Source organism: Urocampus carinirostris, chromosome 7 (assembly GCF_059441175.1).
Source record: "Urocampus carinirostris isolate Australia breed hairy pipefish chromosome 7, RoL_Ucar_1.0, whole genome shotgun sequence".
NCBI lineage: Eukaryota > Metazoa > Chordata > Actinopteri > Syngnathiformes > Syngnathidae > Urocampus > Urocampus carinirostris.
In genome coordinates this window covers 45,881,014-45,908,094 of record NC_142355.1, presented here as the reverse complement: position 1 = coordinate 45,908,094, position 27,081 = coordinate 45,881,014, and the positions used below count along the sequence as shown (strand labels likewise).

The 27,081-nt window shown below is 40.7% G+C and overlaps 1 protein-coding gene across 3 annotated transcripts in view; it reads right to left on the bottom strand.

Annotated features, from left to right (window-relative positions):
* Window positions 1-27,081, bottom strand: part of rspry1 (ring finger and SPRY domain containing 1) — an 88,491-nt gene that overhangs the window by 54,470 nt on the left and 6,940 nt on the right. For all 3 annotated transcript variants that reach the window (XR_015851001.1, XR_015851002.1, XM_088341110.1), the window contains exons 4-7: window positions 21,713-21,825; window positions 2,460-2,586; window positions 2,324-2,382; window positions 70-136 (exon numbers count right to left, since the gene is read on the bottom strand). Coding sequence is in view for 1 of the 3 variants with exons in the window: in XM_088341110.1 (XP_088197236.1) it covers window positions 70-136; window positions 2,324-2,382; window positions 2,460-2,586; window positions 21,713-21,825 (366 nt within the window). In the remaining 2 variants the exon portion in view is untranslated. The remainder of the gene's footprint in view (window positions 1-69; window positions 137-2,323; window positions 2,383-2,459; window positions 2,587-21,712; window positions 21,826-27,081) is intronic.

Genomic DNA, 27,081 nt, shown 5'->3' with positions numbered 1-27,081 from the left:
AGGGAGGATAATACATTGTTTTAGGAATGTCAACTCATTGTCAAGCTTAGAATTTAAGAATGCGCTTACTCGTCTGAGAGAACTTCTCCAAGGCAATGAGAGCAAAGAGCATGGCAGTGGGGTGCGCCTCAGAACCCTTGCAGAAGGAAGCACATTTGCGTTTGAGAAAAATATAAAGTTATCCAAGCTGTAAATTCTGGATTAGAAAGACCCACATACGCAAGTTTAAAGAAGATACTCAACTTTGTTTTTGTACAAGTCAGAATGTTAAGCCTCTGACTAAAACAGCCATTAAAATTAACTCATTCAGGTCCATTACTTACATTAAAAAAAAAAAAAAAGAAAAGTAACACATTGTGCCGCGATTAAGACACTCCTATGCAAACTATCCCAACACAGTCTTCGTACACCTTTTTCAAGGCCAATTTCAAGCACTTTTTAAGTACTTTCGAGGCGGATCTCTCCAGTACTATACCATTAAAAAAGAAACCCGGTGTAGATCAATCCATAAACCTGGTTTTTGAGGTGGCTGAGTGCAGCCTTTCGGAAAAAGAACCAGAACATTTGATACATAGCCAGATATAAAACTAGCAGCTGAATGGGGCATATAAAATATAAAACTGCCTCATTCTGTTTGCTGCTGTTACAGTTTGGTTCATGTTGTATCAAATTTTCTTGTTATTTTTATTACGGACATCACCTAATGACGTCAAATCTTAAAGCTATTGATTGATTCATGCCAGGATTCTCCTTGTAAATTGCATAATTTGATATCAATTCACACACTTTCAAATAACCCTTATTTAATAAAATTCATTTATGCATGAACAAAACTGTTCCATATTAACGTAAGGTGGTGGGTGGGTGGATCCCTTAACCTCGAGGATGGTAGGAGCACTATTTCCTCTGGTGTGTCTTGGGGAAGTAATGCCTGTTGGCACCCATCCCTCTCTAGGCCGACAAAAGTTTCAACTCGGTCGTGAACCGGGGACCTTTCGCAGAAACTTAAACAAACATCAAGGTAAGACCAAGTGGTTCAGTTCCCTCATCTTTGTCATGGTTTTCTCAAAAGCCTCAAGGTTGCTATTCTGAGTTTGATTTTGAAAGGAGGTACAGTTTGCTTTCAGCTTCCCCTTTTCCTGCAATGCTGTCAGCAGATTTTCTTGCAGAGCCTTAGTATTGGCATTTTTGGTGTGATTTACCTGTTCTGATGCATCTTGGAATAATGCACTTGAAGGGCGCAATGACCATTCACATAACAATGCTACAGAAAGTAATGCAATAGACTGGCATCATTTTGAAGCAGATTTATTTATTTATTCATTTTTTTATTGAATGCGTGGTCTGTTGAGTCAGACTGCCGAGAAACATCAAATGGCAAGTATTTCAAGCGTTATCACAAAATTTTGATGACCTTGAAAACACAACATTAAAATTCAAGCATTTTCAAGGAATTCAAGCACCCGTACAATCCCTGGCAACAGTCAATATTACTTTAATTTGCCTTAAAATATGTGCACGAGTGCAACAAAAAAATCATACTTAAATGCTTGGAATCTTTTTAACGAGTAATTATTGGGTATATTTTTTTCCTATTGAGCCCAAAACTGTGATGTCATTTTTAGCTCACTTCTTGACAAGATTTATAGTGTATTTTTTAGTATTTCTTTTTTGTATTGTAACCATTGTGTGCGTCTGTTTTGGGGGTTCCAGGTTTTAGGATGGGATTCATAGGATGTTTTTATACAGTATTATGAATTGCGATCCGTAGCTTCACACTAAAGTTTGATTGAGGTTTCGAAGATTGTCACGATAGAGACAGAATTGCCTTCCGCTACAATGTCATTTTAATGACAGGTTTAAAAGATTTTCTTTTTTTGGACTTTGTCACATACCAAATGAAAAGGACACAGAAGACTTTAAAATGTGTCCTATTAAATTGACCCTCTTTGGGTCAATGGGAATTGATCAGTCTTTTGGGTTATTTTTATCCCTCAAAAATATATTGTGCTTTATAAAACTATATCCAAATATTGGGCTGTTTGGTTAAAACAACTCTCAAAATGTGGAAGAAAAAAGGTTTGTTTTGTAGTAAAAACATTTAAAAATTAACAAGTCAATCATATGAAAAAACCAAGCCTTAGAAAAGTGACTTTTAGAATCTACAAAAAAATTAATATTGTATAACACATTAAAAGTCATTTGTTTAAGAATAGAAAATCCTGCATTATTTGTTTTAAAAGAAATAAAAATGAAATGTCATTTGGTTTTTCAATACAAAACAAACGTACACCCAAAAAACCCACCAACATATTTTGCTTACCATGCTCTCCAGGAGGTATTCTAGAGTTCCAGGGCTCAATAGTCCAATACTGGCAGGCCCTTTGGTAATGTGGCACAAAAGTGGAAAAAATGATGGATTAGCGTACTAAATCAAACATTTGAGAGTGTCAACATACCAGCCAGTTTTTCAGCCAGACAGCCGAGGACAGCAGTGGTGTTTCTATGTTTGGCGGGACTCAAGGCGTCCTGTCGGGCCACAGTCGCATTCAGACTAAGCATTTCTGACAGCTTCTGGAGCGCATCCTGAAGACCACCAGAATAATATTTAGCACATTAGTCATTATTACGGGCGCGGAAATAGATCAGTAGTTAAAAAGGGGAGAAGTGTGTAGAGAAAATACTGTGTGTTCTGTTGTACAACCCAGTGAAGTTTTTGACAAGGGTAGTATAGTGTGTGTTTGGGCTGCACGATTAACCGAAATCTAATCAACATTGCGATGTGACGTAGTGCGATTGTCAGGGATCAGAATGGAGATTTTCATTTTCAGCTGAAATAGCCAGCGTTTTAATTATTCTTTTGATTCTCAAAATTGTGCAGCCCTGGTGTGAGTGTGTATATATAGTGGAGGTTGACAGACGGGCGAAATTTTAGCACTGATATTTGGGAATTTGACTGATATAGGTTTAAGCATCTATTCGACGGGCCGATTGAATATATAACTGTGTTATTGTGTTATTGAGGCTCAGATGCAGCCGAGCCCCTCCTTCCCTCACTCCCGCTTTCCCTCTCATGCCACTGCAAACCCTGCACCTTCTGATTGGATAAGTGAATGGGGCGGAGCTACCGAAGCAGGTAGAATACCGTGAGAGCGGGGTAAACTGCAGCAGCTCTCCAAACTCCCGACTCCCAACATGCCAGTGAATCAAGACCGCTGATAATATTGAGATTTTAAAATGTCTGTGGTAGAAAAGCATGTGAGCGTGATTATCCATCTATCTATCTACCTTGGTCATATCCGTCAAGAGGGGTGACCGACAGCAAGACAAACATACAAAAAAAGGAAAATAAAAGGGGAAAAAAACGGCAAAAAAAAATAACCCCACACACACAAACATTTTTAGACCATGGCCAAACCAAATGCCCAAACACCCAAACAAGTACCTCGGCACCTAAGTTGGTCATGTGACAACACACTCTTCTGTTCAACAGCAGGGCCCGACAGCTTTCACTGGTTTACCCCTTCTGCATCATACAGGTGCCCTGCCCATCCCTTAGAACGCGTCCAAACATCCCACTATCCTTTCACAACACTCCCACTCATTCCTATCACCAAGAAGAGCTCTAGCTTACATTACATTTAAACCTCTTTCCTGCAGTGCACTCATAACACTATCCAACCACGTCAATCGCGGCCTTCCATTTACTTCAGCTCTGTAGATCCTCTTCAACATTCGCTCCTCATCCATCCTCTCCATGTGTCCAAACCAAACAAGTACTCTTTTATCCACACACTTGCTCAGTTCCACTACTACTCCAGTTCGGTCTCTCACCATTTCATTTCTCAATCCATCCAATCTTGTCACTCCTTACATACTCCTCAAACAATTCATCTCAAAAACATTCAATTTCCTTCTCAAATCTGCGTTCAGGCTCCAAGTCTGCACCATACAACACAGTCGGCACAATCACTCTCATTCAGTCCCCTTTTAACATCCATACTCATACTCTTGTTGCCCATCACTCTCCTCAAAGCACCCAAAACCTTGCTTCCTTGATTGACTCTGTACAATACCTCGCACTCCATTCCACCAACTACAGCCACATCACCCAAGTACCTAAAGCTTTCAACTTCTTCCAGCACCTGTCCATGCAACTTTATTTCTAACGCTATGCCCACTCCATCACGTGAACACTTCATCACATACTCTTCCAAACTCCGTTACCAACCTTTTTAATGTTTCCTCAGAATCAGCCACAAGCGCTGTGTCATCTGCAAACATCAACTGACTCACCTACCACACCGTTCCACTGTTATCGATCATCTCTACATCTCTGCCAAATACTCTTGCATTCACCTCTCTCACCACGCCATCTAAGTACACATTAAACAGCCATGGTGATGTCACACACCCCTGTCTCACACCGGTCAACACAGGGAATCACTAACTTGTCTCACTCCCTACTCTTACACATGCTCTGCTGTGTGATTATAGTAGTCTAACAAGTATAGTCAAGTTGAGAAAGAGCACAAAACCCAGTGAGATTTAACCGTAACACTTGTTCATTAATCTGGCCCTATAACAGAAATGCCCACACTTTTCAATTAACAAGCTCTGTTAAAATTTTGATGCACTTCGTATTAAGCTTATTTAGATCATGTTGGATGTATTGCATTTTATTTATTCATGCTATTGGAAAATGTTTATGGGAGCAATCTTATTTTTTATGTACCTGTATACAAGTTACTGCGAAACCTAATTATACTCCCTGCACTGTTAGTTTTTTTGAAAGATTAGTCATGTAGTTGTGTTAATATTCTAATATATTTACTGGGAAATGTTTCAGAGAGCTTTTGAAATTTTATTTGAATTTTTAAGAAATATTCCTTTTCTTTTGCATCATTAAAAATGTCTGAAACTAATTTTAAGATCGACAAAATTCACGTATGTCACCCTTTTTGACATCAAAACAATGAATTTATCCTCAAGGTGATAGACTTTCACAACTGGTAATATGTTTAAGAGATGCTTAAAAAATAATGTTGGACAACTAAGTGTAAAAGATGAAGCAAAAATGCTTAATGATAAAAAAAAATGCAATTAACACAAGCAAGCTCACAGCTCTTGAGGTAATCTTCCATTTCTAACCGTTCTCTTGTCTTTTTTGCTTTCTTTTCTGGACACAAGCGTGGCCAATAATACCTATACTTGGGAGGAACTTATACATTTGGGTCTGCGTCTGAATTTCGATATTTTGGGTTCTTTTTATACCACCTTTGATATTCCGCAAGAAATACAAAGGGTTGCGGGATCTCCGTGGGTGGCCAACCCACTTACTGAGCGGCGGAGACGGCGCAGGAATCGCAAACAAAAGCGGGGCTGTCGCTCGGGCCATGGTGCTAAGCTTAGGGAGCTACATCAGCGAAACGTCAGAGAAGGACACGAAAATGATGGAATTGTGCCTAATTCCACCAATATTCCTTCATCAATCTTGCCTGTCAACCGACGCCTGAGATTCAAAACGCCCGAATGGTGATATCTTGTGACGATTTCTACAAATACTTCAGTTGAACAACTTTTTCAACACGTTTGACCACTCCGCCTCATCCTCACCCCCAAGTACTGCAGCTGTCCCTCCCCCTCCTCCTCTGGGCACTAGCACGGAAGACATCCCCCACTCAAGATAACTGCAGCCCACTTTGTGGATGCAGCATGGCGGCTCGGTGAATAGCGCGTGTGCGGCACAGTTCTGAGGACATGGGTTCAAATCCAGCTACCAACCTTCCCGTGTGGAGTTTGCATGTTCTCCCCGTGCTTGCGTGGGTTTCCTCCGGGCACTCCGGTTTCCTCCCACATTCCAAAAAACATGCATGTCAGGTTAATTGGCCGGTCAAAAATTGTCCCTAGGTGTAAATGATCGAGCAAATTGTCTGTCCCTGTGTGCCCTGCGACTGGCAACTGGCAACCAGTTCAGGGTGTCCCCTGCCCACTGCCCGGAGATGGCTGGGATGGGCTCCAACACCCCCACGACCCTATTGAGGATAAGCGGTGCAGATAATGGATGGGTGAATAACTGTGTGGATTTGACTGAGTGAATTTAAATCTAGAACTAACTGTGTGGAATTGACAGTAGTCAATAGACTTGACTTGCTATATTTTTCAAAAACAGGAGTATCAATAATGAAATGTGAGTCAATAAGGCTATTCATTAGTGACAATTTTGCGTCATTCTATATTGAATTAATGAGAAATGATAGTTGATTCTGATAATATTGAGAGTAAATTACAATTAAAAAAACAATTTGCCTATCCTATGGAAAGAGCGTCTTCAAAAGACAATGGGCAACAGACGAATTGATCCTAAGAAAGATCATATCTGTAAAAATGGCAGATTAATCGATCTTGAGACAGATAATGAGAATTTAAGAATATAATTACATTGTAAATAAATGGTTAAAACTAATCAAGCTAAAGTAATTATTACCTAGTCATTTAACTTAATACAAATATTTGTGCTATTAAATAGCCAAGCTGATTTACCTATACATCCAAATATGTAAACATTGTTGATTTATCAGGATTCTAATTTGCACTAATAAGAAAGAAAATAATTTTTTTTGAAAGTCAATGGCCTCTTTAAAAGACAGATTGAACTGTCAGGAGGTGGCACATCCGAAAAAAAGATGAACAAATACTGTCTGTTGTGATCGGTGACAAAGCTGAAAAAATTACCAAGACAGTGGAGTCATTTCATTTTATTTTTTTTTAGATGGACACATTTTACAAAAATTCTTGTGATGGCGCAAGCAACTTAAGCAGTGCATTACGAGTGATCGTCGCATGGAATATGAGGCACATGTCACAGTCAGTCATCGAAACTGGAACACAAAACATATTTAGACTATAAGTCTGCTTGAAGTCACATTAGTCATGTCAATGACAAGATGTTTACATATACGAGGAAAATTGATAAATTATAATGGTTAACTCACATAATGTTCCAAATTGTCCACAATTGATGATTTATAACTACATAAAGAAAGTTCGTATAAAGTCAATATGGACTGGTTAGAATAATTTCAATTTTATTTTAGGAGACAAAATAAAAAGGAGAAATGTTTGTAAGCATGAAGCTTCTACCAAAAAAAGTGATTATGCTTTTTGTAATCAACTCTAAAAGGGATATTTTTGCAGATACAATTGTATTCTGAAAACGCTTCCCATCTAACTTTTTTGTTTCGCTTGACATAATGAACATATTGTTGCCAGATTGAGAATCATCAATGCGATTATGAAGAAAAATAAATAAGAAAACTAAAGTAGGTATGAGGTAGTGTGTTTGCAAGAGTTTCAGTTTTTTGTGCAGTGTGTGTTAAGGGTGGTGATGGCTCTGGGGAAGAAACTGTCTCTGGGTCTGTTTTTGTTTTGTGTGACCTGTAGCGTCTGCCGGAAGGCAGCAGGTCAAAGAGATGGTGGCCGGGGTGAGAAAAGTCCTAAATTATTTTTTTTCTGCTCTGCTGAGGTAGCGAGAGTAAGCCATGTCGTCCAGACTAGGTAGAGAGCAACCAATGATTCTCTAGGCTGTATTGATGACTTTCTGAATTTTTTTCCTGTCTGCAGCCGTGCACCCAGCATGCCACACTCTAATGCAGTATGTCAGAATGCTCTCCACTGTGGTTCTGTAGAAGGACACCAGCAGCTGCTGTTTCAGATGATTTTTCCTGAGCACTCAGGAAATGGAGTCGCTGCGGGGCCTTCCTTACCGCCGCTCTGGTGTTTGCAGACCAGGAGAAGTCATCGGAGATGTGCACACCCAGGAATTTGAAAAAGTGGACTCTCTCTACACAGTCTCCGTTTATAATGAGTGGTGCTGGGTTCCTGCCTTTCCTCCTGAAGTCCAGAATGAGTTCTTTAGTTTTTGTAGTGTTCAGTATGAGGTGGTTTTTCAAACACCACGTTGTCAGTGTCTCCACCTCATCCCTGTACGCTGCCTCGTCCCCTTCAGAGATAAGGCCGACCATGGCAGTAACGTTGGCGTACTTAACAATTGTGCTTGTGAGGTGGGTCGGTGAGCAGTCGGAGGGGTAGAGGGTGAAAAGCAGGGGTCTCAGTATGCATTCTTGGTGTTAGGGTGGGAGAGACGTGGTTGCAGAGTTTCACGGACTGTGGGCCGTTTGAGAGGAAGTCCATTATACCAGTGGCAGATGGAGGAAAAGAATCCTAGGTGAGAGAGTTTCTCCACCAGGATCTTAGGGATAATGGTATTGAAGGCTGAGCTGAAATCCAAGAAGAGCATTCTAACGCAGCTCCCCCAAAGCACTTTATTACCACAGGCCTGTAGTTGTTGAGGCTTTCCACTGCTGGCTTCTTGGGAATGATGGTGGAGGTTTTGAAGCATTGTGGGACGGTGGCCTGTGACAGGGACTGGCTGAAGATGGTGGTGAAGACCCCAACCAGCAGATCCCCGAGTACCCTCCTTGGTACTCCATCTGGGCCAGCTGCCTTTCTGGGGTTTACAGTTTTCAGCACACGCCTTACTTCATGCTCCTGAAGTGTCAGTGTGTGACTGTTGGTTGTTGGTGGGTGTGGTGTGACTGTTTGTAGCCTTCCAGCATCAAAGCGGGCGAAGAACTGGTTAAGATCTGCAGCTAGTGAAGCATCAGCCCCAACAGTTGCCAGCTTGTTGCCTCTGAAGTTTGTGATATGATGTAACCCTGCCACATCAGCCTCGAGTCATTTCCAGCGAAGAGGTACTCGATACTCCTTATGTAGCTGCCTTTGCATCCTTAATGCCTCTCTTCAGGTCAGCCCTGGCCGTGCTGTAAAGAGCCTTGTCTCCAGACCTGAAGGCGGCTTTGCAGTATTTGAGGAGGGTGCTCATCCTGGACATCCAGGGTTTTTGGTTAAGGTAGACCCTGATTTTTGTATATACTGTGAAGTTTTCCATACAAAATGAATTAATAATTTGATGATTAAAACTGAATGATTATATAGATATGTTATATATTTGTCGCCGATTTACGATTTCAACCTCGATAACACTAAATTTGGGGGACACATAGATCTCTGTTGGGACCCATAGATTTTTGACCCAGGACCAATCACTTTTCAGAGGTAAAATGAACACTGGTTCCCCACCTGTCTTTACCGGAGTCTCTGTCTCGGTCATGCCAGTGTAGTCGGACTGCAGCGTTGGGGATCCGCGGGTGAAGACAAGATTCCGTGATGACAAAAAAATACTGCAATTCCGGACGAAGCTGTTGGTAGCGATCTGCAGCTCCAATTCACTAATTTTGTGAACGATAGATCTGGCATTGGTCAGGAACATGCTCGGAAGCGCTGGTCTGTGTGGTAGCCTTCTTAGCCTAGCAGCTAGGCCCGACCGGCAGACAAGCTTTTGCTCCCTCTGCCGTCGCCGCCGTTTGTCAGACAGGCATATCACCCATGGAGATCCCGGTGGTCTAGTATATCCCTCGGGATGTTGTGGGTGTTATTGTAGTCGTGAAAGGAGTCGAGGTCTAATCTTAGTCCCAGGTTAATAAATTATTGGCGACTAAGGGGATTTTTTACCAAGCAAGTATTAGGGAAAATATGAGATAGAAAAACACTAAAACAAAAAGACTAACTGGAGAGCCTGAAACCGCTGCACTCGCGCGCGCCGCCATTTTGGATGATGTTGACAAAAGTAATGCTTAAAGACTGTACTAAAATGATAATGCAACGTTTATGATTAAAAAAGAATAGTGAATTATAACAATCGTGAAATCAAAACCATTTGATCTTGCTATTAGATGATTTAATTAATGGGTTAATTCTAATGATAGTTAAGCAATTCAGTGACAAAAACAGTGCAATCAGCCCAATTTAAGACGTGCAAACAAAATAGATCGACAATTTTGAAGGGGAAATTGTTTGGGGTGTATCTATTTAATTTAGAAGCTTGTGATCCAGTGGTTGTTGAGTCCACCGAGGATGAATAGGATGATAAAGTCTGGGGCCTAGTGAGGTGGACATTTGTGCAAATCTTGATTAGACTTGGAGAAAAGATTTATTGTTACATGTCATGTTTTAATCTACGCAAGAAGGTTAACCGCCCAAGCGAACACAAATCTACTAACACTGAAAATGTTTTGCATTGCTGGGAAGTCGGTTTTTTGAACTTTGAACATTCAGGAAGCCCTCAACAGGAAGGAAACAAAGAGCCTGACAGGAAACATTTCTTTAAACGTTAGGGATGGGACTAAAACATTTATTTCAGAATAGAACTGTTTAAAGTTGAAAATTATATTTGAGAATAGATTAAAAACTACCAATTAAACCAGTTAGAGAAGTTTGTAAATGTAATTGTTGGTTGAAATAGTTAGAAATTATTTACTAAGGCTTTCCTCATATTGAAAGCAGTTTTTGATGATTAGAATAAAGGGGGATTAAAAGGGGAAACAGTCTAAGAATATAAACACGTCAGATATGCAATTTAAGCGGCAATCATTCCCCGATTCATGCCGTTTTTTTGGATAAGTGGGTTCAGGCATATGATTTTGATGTAAACTCAGAATGGCATCAGTGGAAGACTTAAAGAGGAAGTTAGAAGCACGCTTCAAATCGGAGAAGAAAAGGAAAAAGTAAAAAGAGCAGCTAGAGTATCTCAGCATGTGGATAGAACAGACAAGGAAGAGAGAGAGAAATAATGCAGAAAATCAAGAAGAAAATCAAGCTGTGTGGTCTTTGACCTATTCTCAGCAATGGCAAAATTGAGACACGGGATATCCCATGTCTCAACAGGAGGGATGATGATGATTAAAAAGGAATAAAAAAATCTTTTTTTTTTTTTTTTTTTTTATGATAAAATACATTTTGAAGTCTATTACATGGACTTCATCGAAGTATAAAATAGCAGGGAGGACTAGACAAAGGACCTATAAGCTGCATTTTTTTTTCTCCCCACACAGAATCTGTTAAGCCTGGTGACCAGATCCTGGTACGAGCCATAAAAAGGAAACACTGGGCATCTCCGCGTTGGGAGGGTCCATACGTCATCCAGCTAACAACACCAACAGCCATTAAGGTCCCCGTGGATCCACCAGTCCCAGTGTAAAAAGGTCCAGGAACTACCACCACCGTCAACAACCGACCAAAGAAAAGAAGAATGAAGATCGTCATCATCCTAGCGCTGCTAGGGTTGTTCTTGCTCAACTGAGCGTTTTAGATTGCATGTTCCATGGCATCAAGCAACTGGTGAACAATCAGTCATCACCATCAGACACCAAGACCTCCATTCGTGGGGCGAGTCGGCGGTGGGGTACGCAGGAGAAATGTACTCCGATGAGTGCACGTGATCAACCCAGACCAATAGTACACAAATACTGGCCCAGCCTGTTTTTTTGCATTAAGGCTACCCAGGTTATGGGCAAACTCATGATCCAGCTGTCTTCATTGATTTATTTTCTAGTCATATCCTGCTTCGCACTTCATGACTGGGACTGCATAAAAATGTGGAACAAATGGTGACGAGGACATACATTCAGTTTGTGTCCTTGCAAACCGAAATAAAAAAAGTGTTACTCCGCCCGAACTCAGACTTCTGTCTTTTTATTTCACATGTGGGAGGACTGAACCCAAGTAATAGAGGTTTAGATCCCACACCCTCATTGTATGCTGTCCGTGTGGTGTGGTTTGAATGTTAATATTGTTTACTACCACTAGATGATATTTTCGCTTGATCAATGAGCGGCACTGTTGTTCACAGCAGTTAAGCAATAATTTAGGGTTAGCAACCCTAACCCAGCTACATGCGATCAATGTTAGCTGTTCCGTGCATTACAAAAAAAAAAAAAAAAGTGTTCATTTTACATGTATGTGTGAATTCATGACCACTGTGGGTGCTGTATTCTCGGCTTTCTCCCGCCTGGTTAAGTGCCGAATAGTGACGTTGGTGGCTTACAATGACGCGCAGGTGGCATGAATGCGTTTAGACCGTTCACACAGAAGTCACATTACAAAACAAAAGATCAGATACGTATCAGATTTAGGACCACATATAATAGTGGCCTTGGTCTGTTGTGATAAAAATCGGTACACTACAGACCTGCAGTGTGAACCTAGCCTACGTATACAATAAAGAGAATACATATTACAAGTAATTACAGAGCGTTCACCACTAGGTGCAAGCCATTTATCAGTCCCAAAAAATAGAAAAGTAAGACTACTCTTCAGAACTGGTCTGGCTTGTTGAGGTGTTCTTGTCAAAGTTCTTTGGACAGATGAGACAAAGATAACTCGGGAAGCTATGGCTCGCGAGCAATATATGGCTCTTTTCATGAGTGCATCATGCACGGCGAAAAAATTAAAACTAAGAAAACTTTATCCATGAGATTTCATCTTAAAGGGTTATACAAATAAATATGACTTGACCTAACCGTGAGCATAGTCTGTTACAGAGCACACGAAGCCGATACAACGCTTGGTTTTCAATGGCACGGTCCAGTAGATACAGGGCACATTTCAACTACAGGTTACAGTCAAGGTGTCATACCAACAGACCCAGTTTTGGCTATACATCATTAAATAATATTTTATATGGAAGCTCATTTAATAATCAATGTTCACTGCTAGGACACTCTGTAATAAAAAAACAAAGAAAAGAACTGTAAACACTAAAAAACGCCCGGAAAGCACCCATAGTATTTTGATTGTGTGAACGGTAAAAAACAGGCGGAGCTATGAACAGCACATCAGTATCATTGTTTGCAGAATTATTCAAATAATGAAGTTTGACATGTAGAAAAATAGTACACTAACCAACAGAATATTCTGTAATATAAAACAATAAAAAAACATTTTTGATTAATAAGTCAATAAAAAAAACTGACAAATACAGGACTGTTTCAGAAAATTAGAATATTGTGATAAAGTTTTTTATTTTCTGTAATGCAATTAAAAAAACAAAAATGTCATACATTTTGGATTCATTACACATCAACTGAACTATTTCAAGCCTTTTATTATTTGAATATTGCTGATTTTGGCTTACAGCTGAAAAAAAAACTCAAAAATCCTATCTCAAAATATTAGAATACTTCCTCAGACCAAGTAAAAAAATAATTTTATAACAGCAAAACTAAATCAAACATTTGAAAATGTCCATTGATGCACTCAGTACTTGGTTGGGAATCCTTTTGCACGGATTACTGCATCAATACGGCGTGGCATGGAGGCAATCAGCCTGTGGCATTGCTGAGGTGTTATTGATGCCCAGGATGCTTCGATAGTGGCCTTCAGCTCATTTGCATTTGTAGGTCTGGTGTCTTTCATCTTCTTCTTAACTATACCCCACAAATTCTCGATGGGGTTCAGGTCAGGGGAATTAGCAGGCCAATCAAGGGCAGTGATGCCATGGTCAGTGCACCAGTTACTGGTGGTTTTGGCACTGTGGGCAGGTGCCAGATCATGCTGGAAAATGAAATCCTCATCTCCATAGAGCTTTTCAGCAGATGGAAGCATGTAGTGCTCTAAAATCTCTTGGTACACAGTTGCATTTACTCTGGACTTGATGAAACACAGTGGACCAACACCAGCAGCTGACATGGCTCCCCAAACCATTGCTGACTGTGGGAACTTCACACTGGATTTCAAGCAACTTGGATTTTGCTCCTCTCCAGACTTTCTCCAGACTCTGGCGCCTTGACTTCCAAATGAAATGCAAAACTTGCTTTCGTCTGAAAAGAGGACTTTGGACCACTCTGCAACTGTCCAGTGCTTCTTCTCCATAGCCCAAGTCAGACGCTTCTTCCGTTGTCTTGAGTTCAGAAGTGGCTTGACCATGGGAATACGGCTATTGTAGCCCATTTCCCGGACACGTCTGTGAACTATGGCTTTTGATACCTTGACTCCAGCTTCAGCCCACTGTCTTTGAAGCTCCCCCAAATTCTGGAAGCGGCTCTTCTTCACAATTTTGTTAAGGCTGCGGTCATCTCTCTTGGTTGTGCAGCGTTTCCGGCCACATTTTTCCCTTCCAACAGACTTTTTGTGGATATGCTTTGAAACTGCACTCTGTGAATTTCTTTTTGTGTCTTACCCTCCTGATGGAGGGTATCAATGATGGTCCTCTGGACAGCAGTCAGATCAGCAGTCTTCCCCATACTTGTGATTTAGTTTACTGAACCAAGCTGAGTGTTTTTAAGGCTCAGGAAACCCTCGCAAGGTGTTTCGAGTTAATTAGATGATTCAGGTGATTAGTTGAATAGCCTACTTGTATACTTTTTCATGATATTCTAATATTTTAAGATAGGATTTTTGAGTTTTCTTAAGCTGTAAGCCAAATTCAGCAATATTAAAATAATAAAAGGCTTGAAATAGTTCAGTTGATGTGTAATGAATCCAGAATGTATGACATTTTTGTTTTTTTAATTGCATTACAGAAAATAAAGAACTTTATCACAATATTCTAATTTTCTGAGACAGTCCTGTATATGCTATAAATATGCAAATATGTAAGATACCTTTTTCCTACCACCTTTTTATTTACTTATTTCTGGTTTGTACTTCTGCAGCAGTTTCTGTTCTCTTGAAAAATGGTTGCATTTGTTTGATGATAAAACACCACAAAAATTGAAAACCGTCATGCCAATTTTGATTGTACTGATTAAATGTTCAATTAAAAAAAAATTGAAAAAGTTTAAGATAACCTTTTTATATGAGCGCTCTTGTTGCCATCGGCCAGACGGGAGTGGTAGCACAACTCTCAGTGTCAACGGAATTTTGTGCACTCTTATTTGCATTAATTTAATGTGGCTCATAAATCACATGATACGACCATTTACGATCGAATTAGTTTCCAACGCTATTAATGATAGATTTTACTAATTAGTTGTTGCAACCCTAGTTGCACGTAGAGCCCAACTTGTGAAAATTGTGTGTCTGGTCACATATTTTTAGGCCTAACAGTATTTGGGTGGTATTTTACCTTTTAATATACAGGACAGTAAACAGTGAAAGGAAAAGAACAAGAAGGACCTTCTGACTTGGCCTAACACAACGAGTCACACTCGCATATTTTCATCAGTTGAAAATAATAATTCCTCTTTAATTTAAATTTTTGTAGTAACTATCGCGCCCCAGGACCATACTTTTTTTAGTTGAATTCTCTGAACTGTTGTCTGACATAGTAACCTATGCAGACAAAAATAATAATTATGGGGGACTTCAAGATTCATATGAACTCCCCACTCAGCTCACTTACTGTTGCGTTTCGGTCTCTAATTGACACATTTGGTTTTGATCAACTGATTGACTTGCCGACTCAAAGATGGAAACGCACTAGACTTGGTTCTGACTCGAGGAGTTTCAACCTCATATGTGATGGTGTTACCATGTACTAACCGTTATTGCTGATCATAATTTAGTTACATTTGAGGTGCTGGCTCAACGTTGTATTAAAGAAACTAAATGATTTAGTGGCCGCATTATTTGCACTGGCATAGTTTCTGAGCTCTCTGATCTTCTTTCAGGAGTAGTTGCGTCGTTTCCTTTATAAAAAGGCTCTATTGACTCACTCACGAATGAGTTTAATGCTACCCTGGCTAGTGTACTGGATTACGTGGCGCCCCTACGGCTTAAATCAAGACCTAAAAGACACACACCTTGGTTTACTGATAAAACTAGATCGCTTAAACAAAACTGCAGGAAATCTGAAATAAAATGGCGCAAAACCCAGCTTAATGTTTCGTCAAACCTGGTGTGACAGCCCTTGCCTCTGCAAAAATCAGCTTATTTTTCGAAGGTGATTGTGGCACAAAAGAATAACCCCAAAATTCTCCGACAATTTAGCATCGCTAACAAGGCAACAGATTATTCCAGATAGTTCTACCCATTCAGCCCATGACTTTATGGTCTTCTTTAATAAGAAGATTCAATGCATATGAGAGATTTCTAAAGACCATCTAAATATGTCACATACCAAGGGTCTGAAAATTATAAATGCGCGACATGGTGGCTATCCAGGGACTCTTTCCCAATTTCGTGATCGGTCACTTGATAATCTTAAACAGGTGGTGAATACGGCAAAACAGACTACTTGCCTGTTTGACCTGCTTCCAGGTTCGCTGATCAAAGGTCTTTTTGGGGTCCTTGGACCTTCAGTTCTAAATATTATAAACAAATCACTCTCCTCAGGTGTAGTTCCAGCGGCTTTTAAGTCCGCTGTTAATAAACCTACACTGAAACGACCAAACCGTGATACAGAAAGCTTATGTAATTATAGACCCATGTCAAACCTACCGTTTCTTTCTTAAGTACCGTATTTTCCGCACTATAAAGGCGCACCTAAAAGCCTTTATGTTTTTCAAAAGCTGACCATGCGCCTTATAATACAGTGTGCCTTATTTATGGATCAACATTTAGTCGCAAAGTCTTCCAACTAACTTACAGCCGCCGACTAGATTTTCCCCCGAACGCAAGTAGTCCGCGGTGTATGCTGGGATTTATTTACTGGCGTTTCATTGGCTAACCAATGTGTCAATTATCAGTTGAATCGATCACTATTGGCTAAAGTTATTCGAAGGTCAAGGGGCGGATCCTTTTTATCATTTACAGGCTGGCATTGGCTTAAACGGCAAAACAAAGCCTGCAATTGGCCGAAAAAGATGAATGTGTATAGCACGTGGTTGACGGCATACAGAAAGCATTTGTTACTATACTGTATTTGTAAATCTTTTATTCTCCTGGATTTACTACACTCCCGGATATAAGAGGACATTGGCTGCACATTATTATGAACATCCCTGTATCTTGTTTCAGACTGAACTCGATGTTTCTGTGATAAGCGGTGCAGTTAATGGAAGGAATGGAGTGTCTATTTTTAAATTAAACTCAATTCCAAGTGTTTATTGTCATATACACAGTAAAGTTGCGAGTGAAAAAGAAAATAGAAACTAAGGAATGGTTGGCATTTCTTGAATCCCAAGACTTTAACGTTCCGAATGATGAAACGATGCATTTGAGTGACATTGTACGGACACCGCATCCGCACGTGTTCGCGACACGTATTTGCGTCTTTGCAAGCTTTCGGAATGTTAGGGGGGTAATAAGTTTGACTGAACTATCTGACTGTTTTGTCGACGTTCTCATTGTAGCGCCTTATAATCCGGTGCGCCTTATGTATGTCAAAAATAGGACCAAAAACTATTTTTTCGGGGTGCACCCTATTACCCAGTGCGCCTTATAGTGCGGAAAATACGGTACTTAAAAAAGTTGTGGCACAGCAGCTGAATGATTTTATAGACGAGAACAATATTTTTGAATCTATGCAATCAGGATTCAGGGCTAACCACTCTACTGAGGCAGCCCTGATTAAGGTAACCAATGACCTGCTACTGGCAATGGACTCTGGCGCTTCATCTTGCTGCTGCTGGACCTTAGTACTGCCTTTGACAGTGTGGGTCAGTGTTCATTTTACCTCTGACAAGTGATGGGTCCCGGGGACTCGCATGTTCAAAAATCTATGGGTCCCAACAGATATCTATGGGTCCCCAAAATTTAGTGTTATATCTAAATTGTAAATCGGCGACAAATATAGGATATAAATCTATATATTCATTCAGTTTTATTCATCACTGTTTATTGATAATACAAATCAGTCATCACTTCAAGAGTTCAGTTCACAACAATATTGTACATTATACAAAATAATATTGCTGAAATAATTATATTAATCTATATATTCACGCAGTTTTAATCATCACAGTTAATTGGTAATACAAGGCTTCACTTCAGGTTTTCAGTTCATATATTCTCCGTGGTTTGCTGTCTCACCACAGTTGTAATGCCTTCTCAAGGTCCAATTGCAGCAACAGAATTTCCAAAGCTAATTTGTGGTTTTCTTTGTCGAATGTGCTCTTCTGAAAGTTCGTATTGCGAAATAATACACACAACACAGAACATGTAGCCTCCATTATCATCCTCCTCATACCGTAACCAGGAATATAATTTAGTCCATTTTGGCATAAAAGTCCTTTTCGTGCTAGGTGTATTCTTTTGTTTATTTTCTTTCGTCGACAACACACATGCTTTCCTTGCCGGAATTATTGCCGTTGTTATCACTATCTGCATTATGTTTCGACTTTTTACTCACACTGATAAAAGACCAATTTTGTGTTGATTTTTACCCAATACCATTTTTTTCTAAAGGCATACTTAACCTTCACTCAAAGACAAGCACCACAACAACGACATAATCTCGACTGCCGAGATCGGCGTGCAGACGAAATCTCCAACTGCGAGACCAAAACATCAATGGCGGATCTGCCTGACGAAAAGTTTGGAGTGCGATAAATCTTTGTTTATAAAAAAAAAAAAAAAAAAAAAAAGTAATGGCGTAATAATGTCAATTTTGTGTCAAAAAAGTTGCGTCCCGGCGACGCACGTTGATTCGACACTATGCGTCCCCAGCAAAAATGATGCGTCTAGGACGCTGGCAAACAAGAACACTGGGATCATAATATCTTACTAGAACGGTTGGAAAAATGGCTTGGTCTCTCAGGAAATGTCCTTTTTAGGTTCAGATCATACCTCTCAGAAAGGGCACACTGTTAAATATGGTGAAATGACATCTGAGCCCTTTAGTGTTACCTGTTGTGTTCCGCAGGGTTCAGTATTTGGCCCCCCTTCTTTTCAGCATTTACATCATTCCATTAGGTAATATTATTCGCAAGTATAATATCAGATTCCATTCCTACGCAGATGACACTCAACTATATATCCTCCGATGGAGGAATCTGCCACACTCAACTGTGGAAATTTGGAGGCCTGCCTCACTGAGATAAAAGAATGGATGTCACTCAACTTCTTGCGTTATTGGTCCATCTAAATACTCGTTTTCAAAAACTGCTCTGAAAATTGAAAAAATTATTATCATCCAAAGTGACACTCATACATTTAGGTGTCACATTTGACCCCAATCTATCTTTCCCAACACACATTAAGAATATTACTAGCACAGCTTTTTTCCATCTTCGCAACTTTGCTAAAATTCATCCAATGCTGTCTCAGTGGGATGCGGGGATTATAATTAATGCGTTTGTTACCTCCCGTTTCGATTACTGTAATGCACTACTCTCCAGTCTCCCAAAGTCCAAAATCAAGAGCCTTCAGCTGGTACAAAATCCTGTAGCAAGGCTTTTAACTAAGACAAGAAAGTTTGATCACATTACCCCGATTTTTAGCTAACCTGCATTGGCCCCCTGTTATTTAAGATGTGATTTTAAGGTTCTGTTGATTCAAGTCAAGTCAAGTCATTATTTGTATAGCCCTTAATCACAATTAGTCTCTAAGGGCTTCACAAGTTATTACATATAAGAAGATTAAGTTACTCGTATGCTATAGAGTAGAAGTGAGTTTTAAGCCTAGATTTAAACATTTCCACCGAGGTTGCAGATCGGATCTCAGGGGGAAGAGCATTCCACAACACCGGTGCCCGGATGGAGAATGCTCTCGAACCAGCGGAACACTTCTTGGCTCTTGGGATCACCAGGAGACCGGCGCTCTCGGAACGAAGGCTTGATAGTATACAAAATCATGCATGGACTTGCTCCCTCATATCTTTCAGATTTAATCTCCACCTATGTTTTCGGTCCGAAGCCTTCGCTCTGAAAATGCTGGTCTACTAGAGATCTCAAGTTTTGAGAGCATTCTCCATTCGGGCCCCGGTGCTGTCAAATTCTCTTCCCCCTGAGATTCGATCTGCAACCTCAGTGGAAATGTTTACATCTAAGCTTAAATCACACTTCTATTCTTTAGCATATGAATAACCTATATTTTATGTTAACAATAGCTGTTTATTATTGCAACATCCATTGCAGCCTGGTCATCCTGGAAGGGGGGATAATTCATGTGTGGTCCCTCTCAAGGTTTCTTCATTTTCCTCATGTTGAGGTTTTTGAGTTTTTCCTTGCCCTCATGTAGGTTTTAGACCACGGGATAGTGTAATAATAGTCTGTGGTTTGCAATAATCTGGTCTGTGCAGCTCTTTGAGACTTTCTGTGATTAAGGGCTATCCAAATAAACATTACTTGACTCGCACTTGGCTTAGTGGAAACCAACCAACTTCAGGGACAAAAGTATACAATGTCCCACACAAACTAAGTATTTACAAATTTAAACTACTCAACCAGAATACTTAGCTTTGAAATGTTAGCAAGTAAACCATAGCCAAATGCCAGCTAGTGGTTTATAAAAGTGTGAAGTTAAAGACACACACACACTTTTGATTTATTAAAAAAAATAATAAAAAGGGAAAAACCTGACACGACTTCAGTTGACAATTCTCCATTTCCTTACTCCTAATATTAAATAAGTAGCCACTTTTCTCACAAAACTTCCCACGTGAAGCAAACCAGGGTTCAAACATCTTAAAGCAAGTTAAATTATAGTTTTTTTTAGACTTTAACCCTTTTGAATTCAAATTTAAAACTATGTAAACAAAAACAACAAAAAAATGATACAAATAAAACAAAAAACAAACCTCATGCACACAATACATCGTGCCTCATACACATTACTTGGCACACTTTTTAGCCATAGCGAAAAATGTTCATCGGACAGCAAATTCTTATTGAATTAACATTTTCCAATGGTCCAAAGTAAACGCCTCTTTCCAAAGCTATGTGAATTGTGGGTAGACATGAAACATGCGTCTGCTCTCTGTTTTGATAGTTCAGTAATTGTGGTCACGCCATGATGCCACCAAAGTAAATCAGTGAATTATTACCGCATTTTCACGACCATAAGGCACGCTAAAGTCTCAGATTTTCCCCAAATTGTGTGGCACGCTATCGTGCGGTATGCCGGTGTGTGATGTAAAGCTGCGGATGCAGCTGAGGACACCGTGGGGCTGCCATTCACCCTGCAGAGCATAATGCTCTATTCTGATTTTGGGTGAAAACCGATGTAACTTGTATGCGTCTCCTGTGTGAACACCATCATTCCCACTTGCGCAGAAGAGGACACGTGACATCACACGCAATGCATTGTTTGCGGAAGTACTCATGATGCAAACACCGTAGCACAATTTGAAAGTTATTGGGCTACCTGAGCCGGAGCAGAGTTGTCCCACCAAATAATAATTAATCCAAAACCGCACTTTCCCTTCCATTGAACGCTTTACGTGCTCTTGTCCGCTATAGTTGTTGATTTTTACAGTATGCGGAAGTACATGGAACCGAGCAGCCGCAGAAGAATTGAAGATGAATGAATGGATGGTTTGCAAGTGGAGGTGGCTGAAAAACGAACTCAGACAAGTTTTTATCCATGTGTTATACTTTGTGATCAATACTTGAATAAACCACCACCAAACTCAGTTTTGCTCCCATTGTATTTATTTACTTATCCATTATACGCAAACCTTTTCTCCATCTGTTTTCATGCAAGGCATCCTCACCCTATCAGGCAGTGCACTCTGTGTATATGTGTTGAATACAGAAATAGAACCACCTACGGAGACTGCGCCTATTATCACAGTTGCGCGCCCTATGGTCATAATATGGCAGAAAAAAAAGACAACTGAAAAATGTAGCAGAATCTTTTTAGTCCAACCACATATAAATCTTATTCATAATTATGGGACTCAAACTTTGGTCGCCCACTAGTTTTCAATCAATGTGGTTCAATTAAGCCAGCTGGGATCATTTGTTATCAATGAATTGAATCCATATTTCACCTTAGTGGGCAAGGGACACTCATCCAAAAGAAGGGTGATGACTGCGGGTCCAAGTGGGTCATCTAATGGTATGACTCGAATCAGAGACTGGACAACTTCTAGCCAGCCATCATCTAAGAAAAGAAAAACACAAGCTGCAACATTACTAATGATCAGGGGCATTGCAACAGACTAGCTACTTTTTATGCAACACATAGGGAGGCACTACTGGACAAATTTACAGGACTAGTCGGGCAAAAATGGATCAAATCATGAAAAATTGTTAGAGTTGAAAAAATGGCTCATTCCCTTTCAAATCGTTACTAATTTTAACAGTAAAAAGTGTTTGATACATTTTATTTATTATTCGTGGATTTTTTTTTTACTCATCAAAAGCTGACCACATTTTTTGATGGATTTCAAGAAAATACACAAAAATGGAGAGTCAATAACATGATGAATAGTCAAGTCACATTTATTTATACAGCCCTTAATCACAAAAATGTCTCAAAGGACTGCACAGGATTACAATTACATATTGAATATATTTTAAAGCTAAATAATTTTAAACTGGAGCATAAACTATTGCCATGTAATTAGGAATATGGATTTGCTTCCCATTTTTCATGTGTTCCCATCGTTTTAAAAGTGTGATTTAGGAACTCAAAAAGATACAATTACACTAAATTATGTAAATATTTAAATAGGATATTTTCTTTCCCCGCAGGATTCAAGATGGCGCGCGAATGCAGCGGCTTCACATGTCTCTCCAGTAAATCTTTTTACTTTTAGTGTTCTTTTATCTCTCATCTTTTCTTTGATAAATACTTGCTCGGCAACAATCACCTTAAGTCGCCAGGAATTTATTAACCTGGGACTAAGATTAGACTTTGACTCATTTCACGACTACAACACAAACAACAACATCCCAAAAGGACATACGAAGACCACCGGGATCTCCCTGGGTGATCTGCCCGCCCGACAAGCGATGGAGACGGCGGAGGGAACGTAAGCAAAAACGAGGCTCTCGGGGAGGCCTAGCGGAGAAGCTAAGAAGGCGACCACACCAACAAGCGCTTCAGAGTATTTTCCTGACCAATGCCTGATCCATCGTTCACAAAATTAGTGAACATGAGCTGCGGATAGTTACCAACAGCTTCGTACGGAATTGCAGTATTTTTGTGATCACGGAGTCTTGGCTTAACCCGCGGATCCCTGACGCTGCAGTCCAGCTAGCAGGACGCCCGCTACACCGACACGACCACAACGAAGACTCCGGTAAAAAAAGAGGTAGGGGACTATGCGTTTACGTGCATAACGCGTGGTGCAATAACAGCAGAATCATTGATACACACTGCTCGCCCGATATAGAGTTTCTAGCAGTATCATGTAGACCATTCCATCTACCGAGAGAGCTAACTGTGCTCATTGTGATAGCTGTTTACATCCCTCCAGGTGCGCAACCTCCTCAAACAGCGCAACACCGCCTTCAGGTCTGGAGACAATGCCTTTACAGTGTGGCCAGGGCTGACCTGAAGAAAGGCATTAAGGAAGCAAAGGCAGCCTACACGAGGAGTATCGAGCGCCTCTTCGCTGGGAATGACTAGAGGAGGATGTGGCAGGGTCTTCAACACATCACTAACTTCAGAGGCCACAATCTGGCAACTGTTGAGGCTGATGCTTCACTAGCTGCGGACCTTAATCAGTTCTTTGCTTGCTTTGAAGCTGGAAGGCCACAAACAGCCACAACATACCCACCAACAACCAGCAGCAACACACTCACATTTCAGGAGCATGAAGTTAGGCGTGTGCTAAAATCTATAAACCCCAGGAAGGCAGCTGGCCTGGATGGATTACCAGGGAGGGTACTCGGGGACTGTTCCGATCCGCTGGCTGGGGTTTTCACCACCATCTTTAACCGGTTCCTGTCACAGGCGACCGTCCCACATCACCTCAAAACCTCCACCATCATTCCCATCCCCAAAAATTCAGCAGTGGAAAGCCTCAACGACTACAGGCCTGTCTCTCTTACGCCTGTGGTCATTAAGCGCTTCGAGAGGTTAGTGTCCCAGTACATCAAAAACTCCCTGCCACTCACACTGGACCCCCATCAGTTTGCCTACAGGGCAAACTGCTCCACTGACGCCATAAACACAGCACTTCACACCGTGCTGAAACACCTGGACCACCGGGGGAGCTACGTCAGATTGCTCTTTCTGGACTTCAGCTCAGCCTTCAACACCATTATCCTGGAGATCCTGGTGGAGAAACTTGCACACCTATGACTCTCTCCCTCCATCTGCCACTGGATAATGGACTTCCTCTCAAACCGCCCACAGTCCGTGAAACTCAGTAACCACGTCTCTCCCACCCAAACACTGACTCCCCCCAAGGTTGTGCACTGAGCCCCCTGCTTTTTACCCTCTACACCTTAGACTGCTCACCGACACACGCCACAAACACAATCATTAAGTTCGCCGACAATACCACCTTGATCGGCGTAATCTCTGAAGGGGACGAGGCGGCGTACAGGGATGAGGTGGAGTCACTGTCAACGTGGTGTTCGGAAAAGCACCTCATACTGAACACCACAAAAACAAAAGAACTGATACTGGACTTCAGAAGGAATGGCAGATATCCAGCACCACTCATCATAAAAGGAGACTGTGTAGAGAAAGTCCACTCCTTCAAATTTCTGGGTGTGCACATCTCCGACGACCTCTCCTGGTCTGCAAACACCAGAGCGGGGGTAGGGAAGGCCCAGCAGCGACTGCATTTCCTGAGAGTGCTCAGGAAAAATCATCTAAAACAGCAGCTGCAGGTGTCCTTTTACAAAGCCACAGTGGAGAGCATTCTAACGTACTGCATTACGGTGTGGTATGCTGGGTGCACGGCAGCAGACAGGAAAACGCTCCAGAGGGTCATCAAAACAGCCCAGAAAATCATTGGTTGCCCTCTGCCCAGTCTGGAGGACATTGCCTGCTCTCGCTACTTCAGCAGAGCAGAAATCATCATCAAGGACTTTTCTCAACCCGGCCACCACCTCTTTGACCTGCTGCCTTCCAGCAAGCGCTACAGGTCACACAAAACAAAAACTAACAGACTTAGAGACAGTTTCTTCCCCAGAGCCATTGCCACCCTAAACAGACACCGCACAAAAAAACTGAAAAACTCTTGCAAAAAAACAAAAAAAAAAAAAAACAAACAAACAATGGTACTCATGTCTATGTTTCTTGCACATGTTGACTGCTGACCTTGCACAATGTTGACTATTTTTTTTGCACTATGATGACTACTTTTTTGCACCAAATGCATATGTTGGCTATTTTTTTGCAGTATGATAAATATTTTTGCACCAAATGCATAATTGCACAAACCCTTACGATACCAAACTGTATGTAACATCCTACATGCAGACATTTGTGTAAATATTGTGTAAACTATAACTATATCCTTGTTTTATAACCTTATCTTCTTGGCTTTTTTACCTCACTGTGAATGTGTGATACTGGAGTGTTATGCCCAATTTCGTTGGTCACAATATGTTAACACATTTTGTAACAATGACAATAAAGGTATATTCTACTCTATTCCATTTCCAGTTGTGGGTCTCGAAAGTAATAACAGGTGGACCATGTAAAAATACTTTTTAACGCTACATACGATGAAGAAAATAAGTATTTGATCACCCTGCTATTTTAATATTCCACCTACTTAGAAACCATGCAGGGATCTGAAATTTTCATCGTAGGCCCATCTCCACTGTGAGAAATATGAACTAAAAAAAAAAAAAAAAAAAAAAAAAAAAAAAGTCCAGAAACCACAAAGCATGATTTTCCAACAATTTGTGAGATACAGCTGCAAATAAGTATTTGAACACCTGTGTATCATCCAGAATTGACCGTGAAAGGCCTCTTAGTCCGCCCATTAAAAGTCCACCTGCCCCCCATGTATCATCCTGAATCAGATGCACCCGTTTGAGGTTGTTAGCTGCATAGACACGTGTACACCCCTACAATAATTAAGACTTTAACTTGTAACATGGCGAAGACCAAAGAGCTGTCCAAAGACACCAGAGACAAAATTGTACACCTCCACAAGATGGGAAAGGGCTACAGGGTAATTGCCAAGCAGCTTGGTAAAAAAAGGTCCATTGTTGGAGCAATCAGCAGAAAATGGAAGAAGCTAAACACGGTCGATCGGAGTGGAACCCCAGGCAAGATATCACCTCGTGTGGTCTCAATAATTCTAAGAAAGGTGAGGAATCAGCCCGAAACTACAAGACAGCAGTTGGTCAATGACCTGAGATCTCAGTTTCCAAGATTACTGTAGGTAATAGACCAGGACGTCATGATTTGAAATCATGCATGGCACGAAAGGTTCCCCTGCTTGAACATGTCAAAGCCCGTATTAGGTTTGCATATAATCATTTGGATGATACTGAGGAATCATGGTAGAAAGTTTTGTGGTCAGATGAGACAAAAATACAACTTAATGGTCATAATTCCATTAAGCGTGTTTGAGGGAAGAAGAATGAAGAGTACAATCCGTAGAACACCATCCCTACACTGAAGCATGGGGATAGTAGCATTATGCTTTGAGGGTGTTTTTCTGCACATGGGAAAGGACGAGTGCCCCGCATTAAAGAGAGGATGACTGGGGGTATTATAAAATTTTGAGAGACAACCTCTTTCCATCAGTCAGAGCATTGGAGACAGTTCGTGGCTGGGTCTTCAAATAAAACGCCAACCAGGGATTGGCTCCGTAAGAAGCAAGGTTCTAGCATGGCCCAGCCAGTCTCCAGACCTGCACCCAATCGAAAATCTATGGAGGGAGCTCAAACACAATGTTTCTCAGCGACAGCCCAGAAACCAGACTGATCTGGAGAAGAGTATGTAGACTGTATGTAGGAGAGGGTCAAGATCCCTCCCGCAGTGTGTGCAAACCTGGTGAAAAACTAGCAGAAATGTTTGACTTGTGTAATAGTAAACAAAAGCTAATCAAATATTAACATTCATATTCCCAGGTGTTCGAATACTTATTTGCAGCAATATCACACAAATAAATCATTAAAAAAGTATGCATTGTGTTTTCTGGATTTTTATTTTTAATTTCCCCTCACAGTGGACATGCACCTACGATGAAAATTTCAGACCCCTCCATGATTTCTATGTGGGGGAAATAGCAAGTTGTTCGAATACTTATTTTGTTCACTGTAATTACAGAATTGAGCAGTGCTGTAGGTATAGGATTTTTTTCAAACGTCATTAAACGATGTGTACTCATTGATCTGGCAGTGTTTATTGATTTGTATAAAAAAAGGCATAAGTAAACAATTTCAGCATACCAAACTAGAGGCATTATATGTGCGCTGCTGACTGCCACTCAAG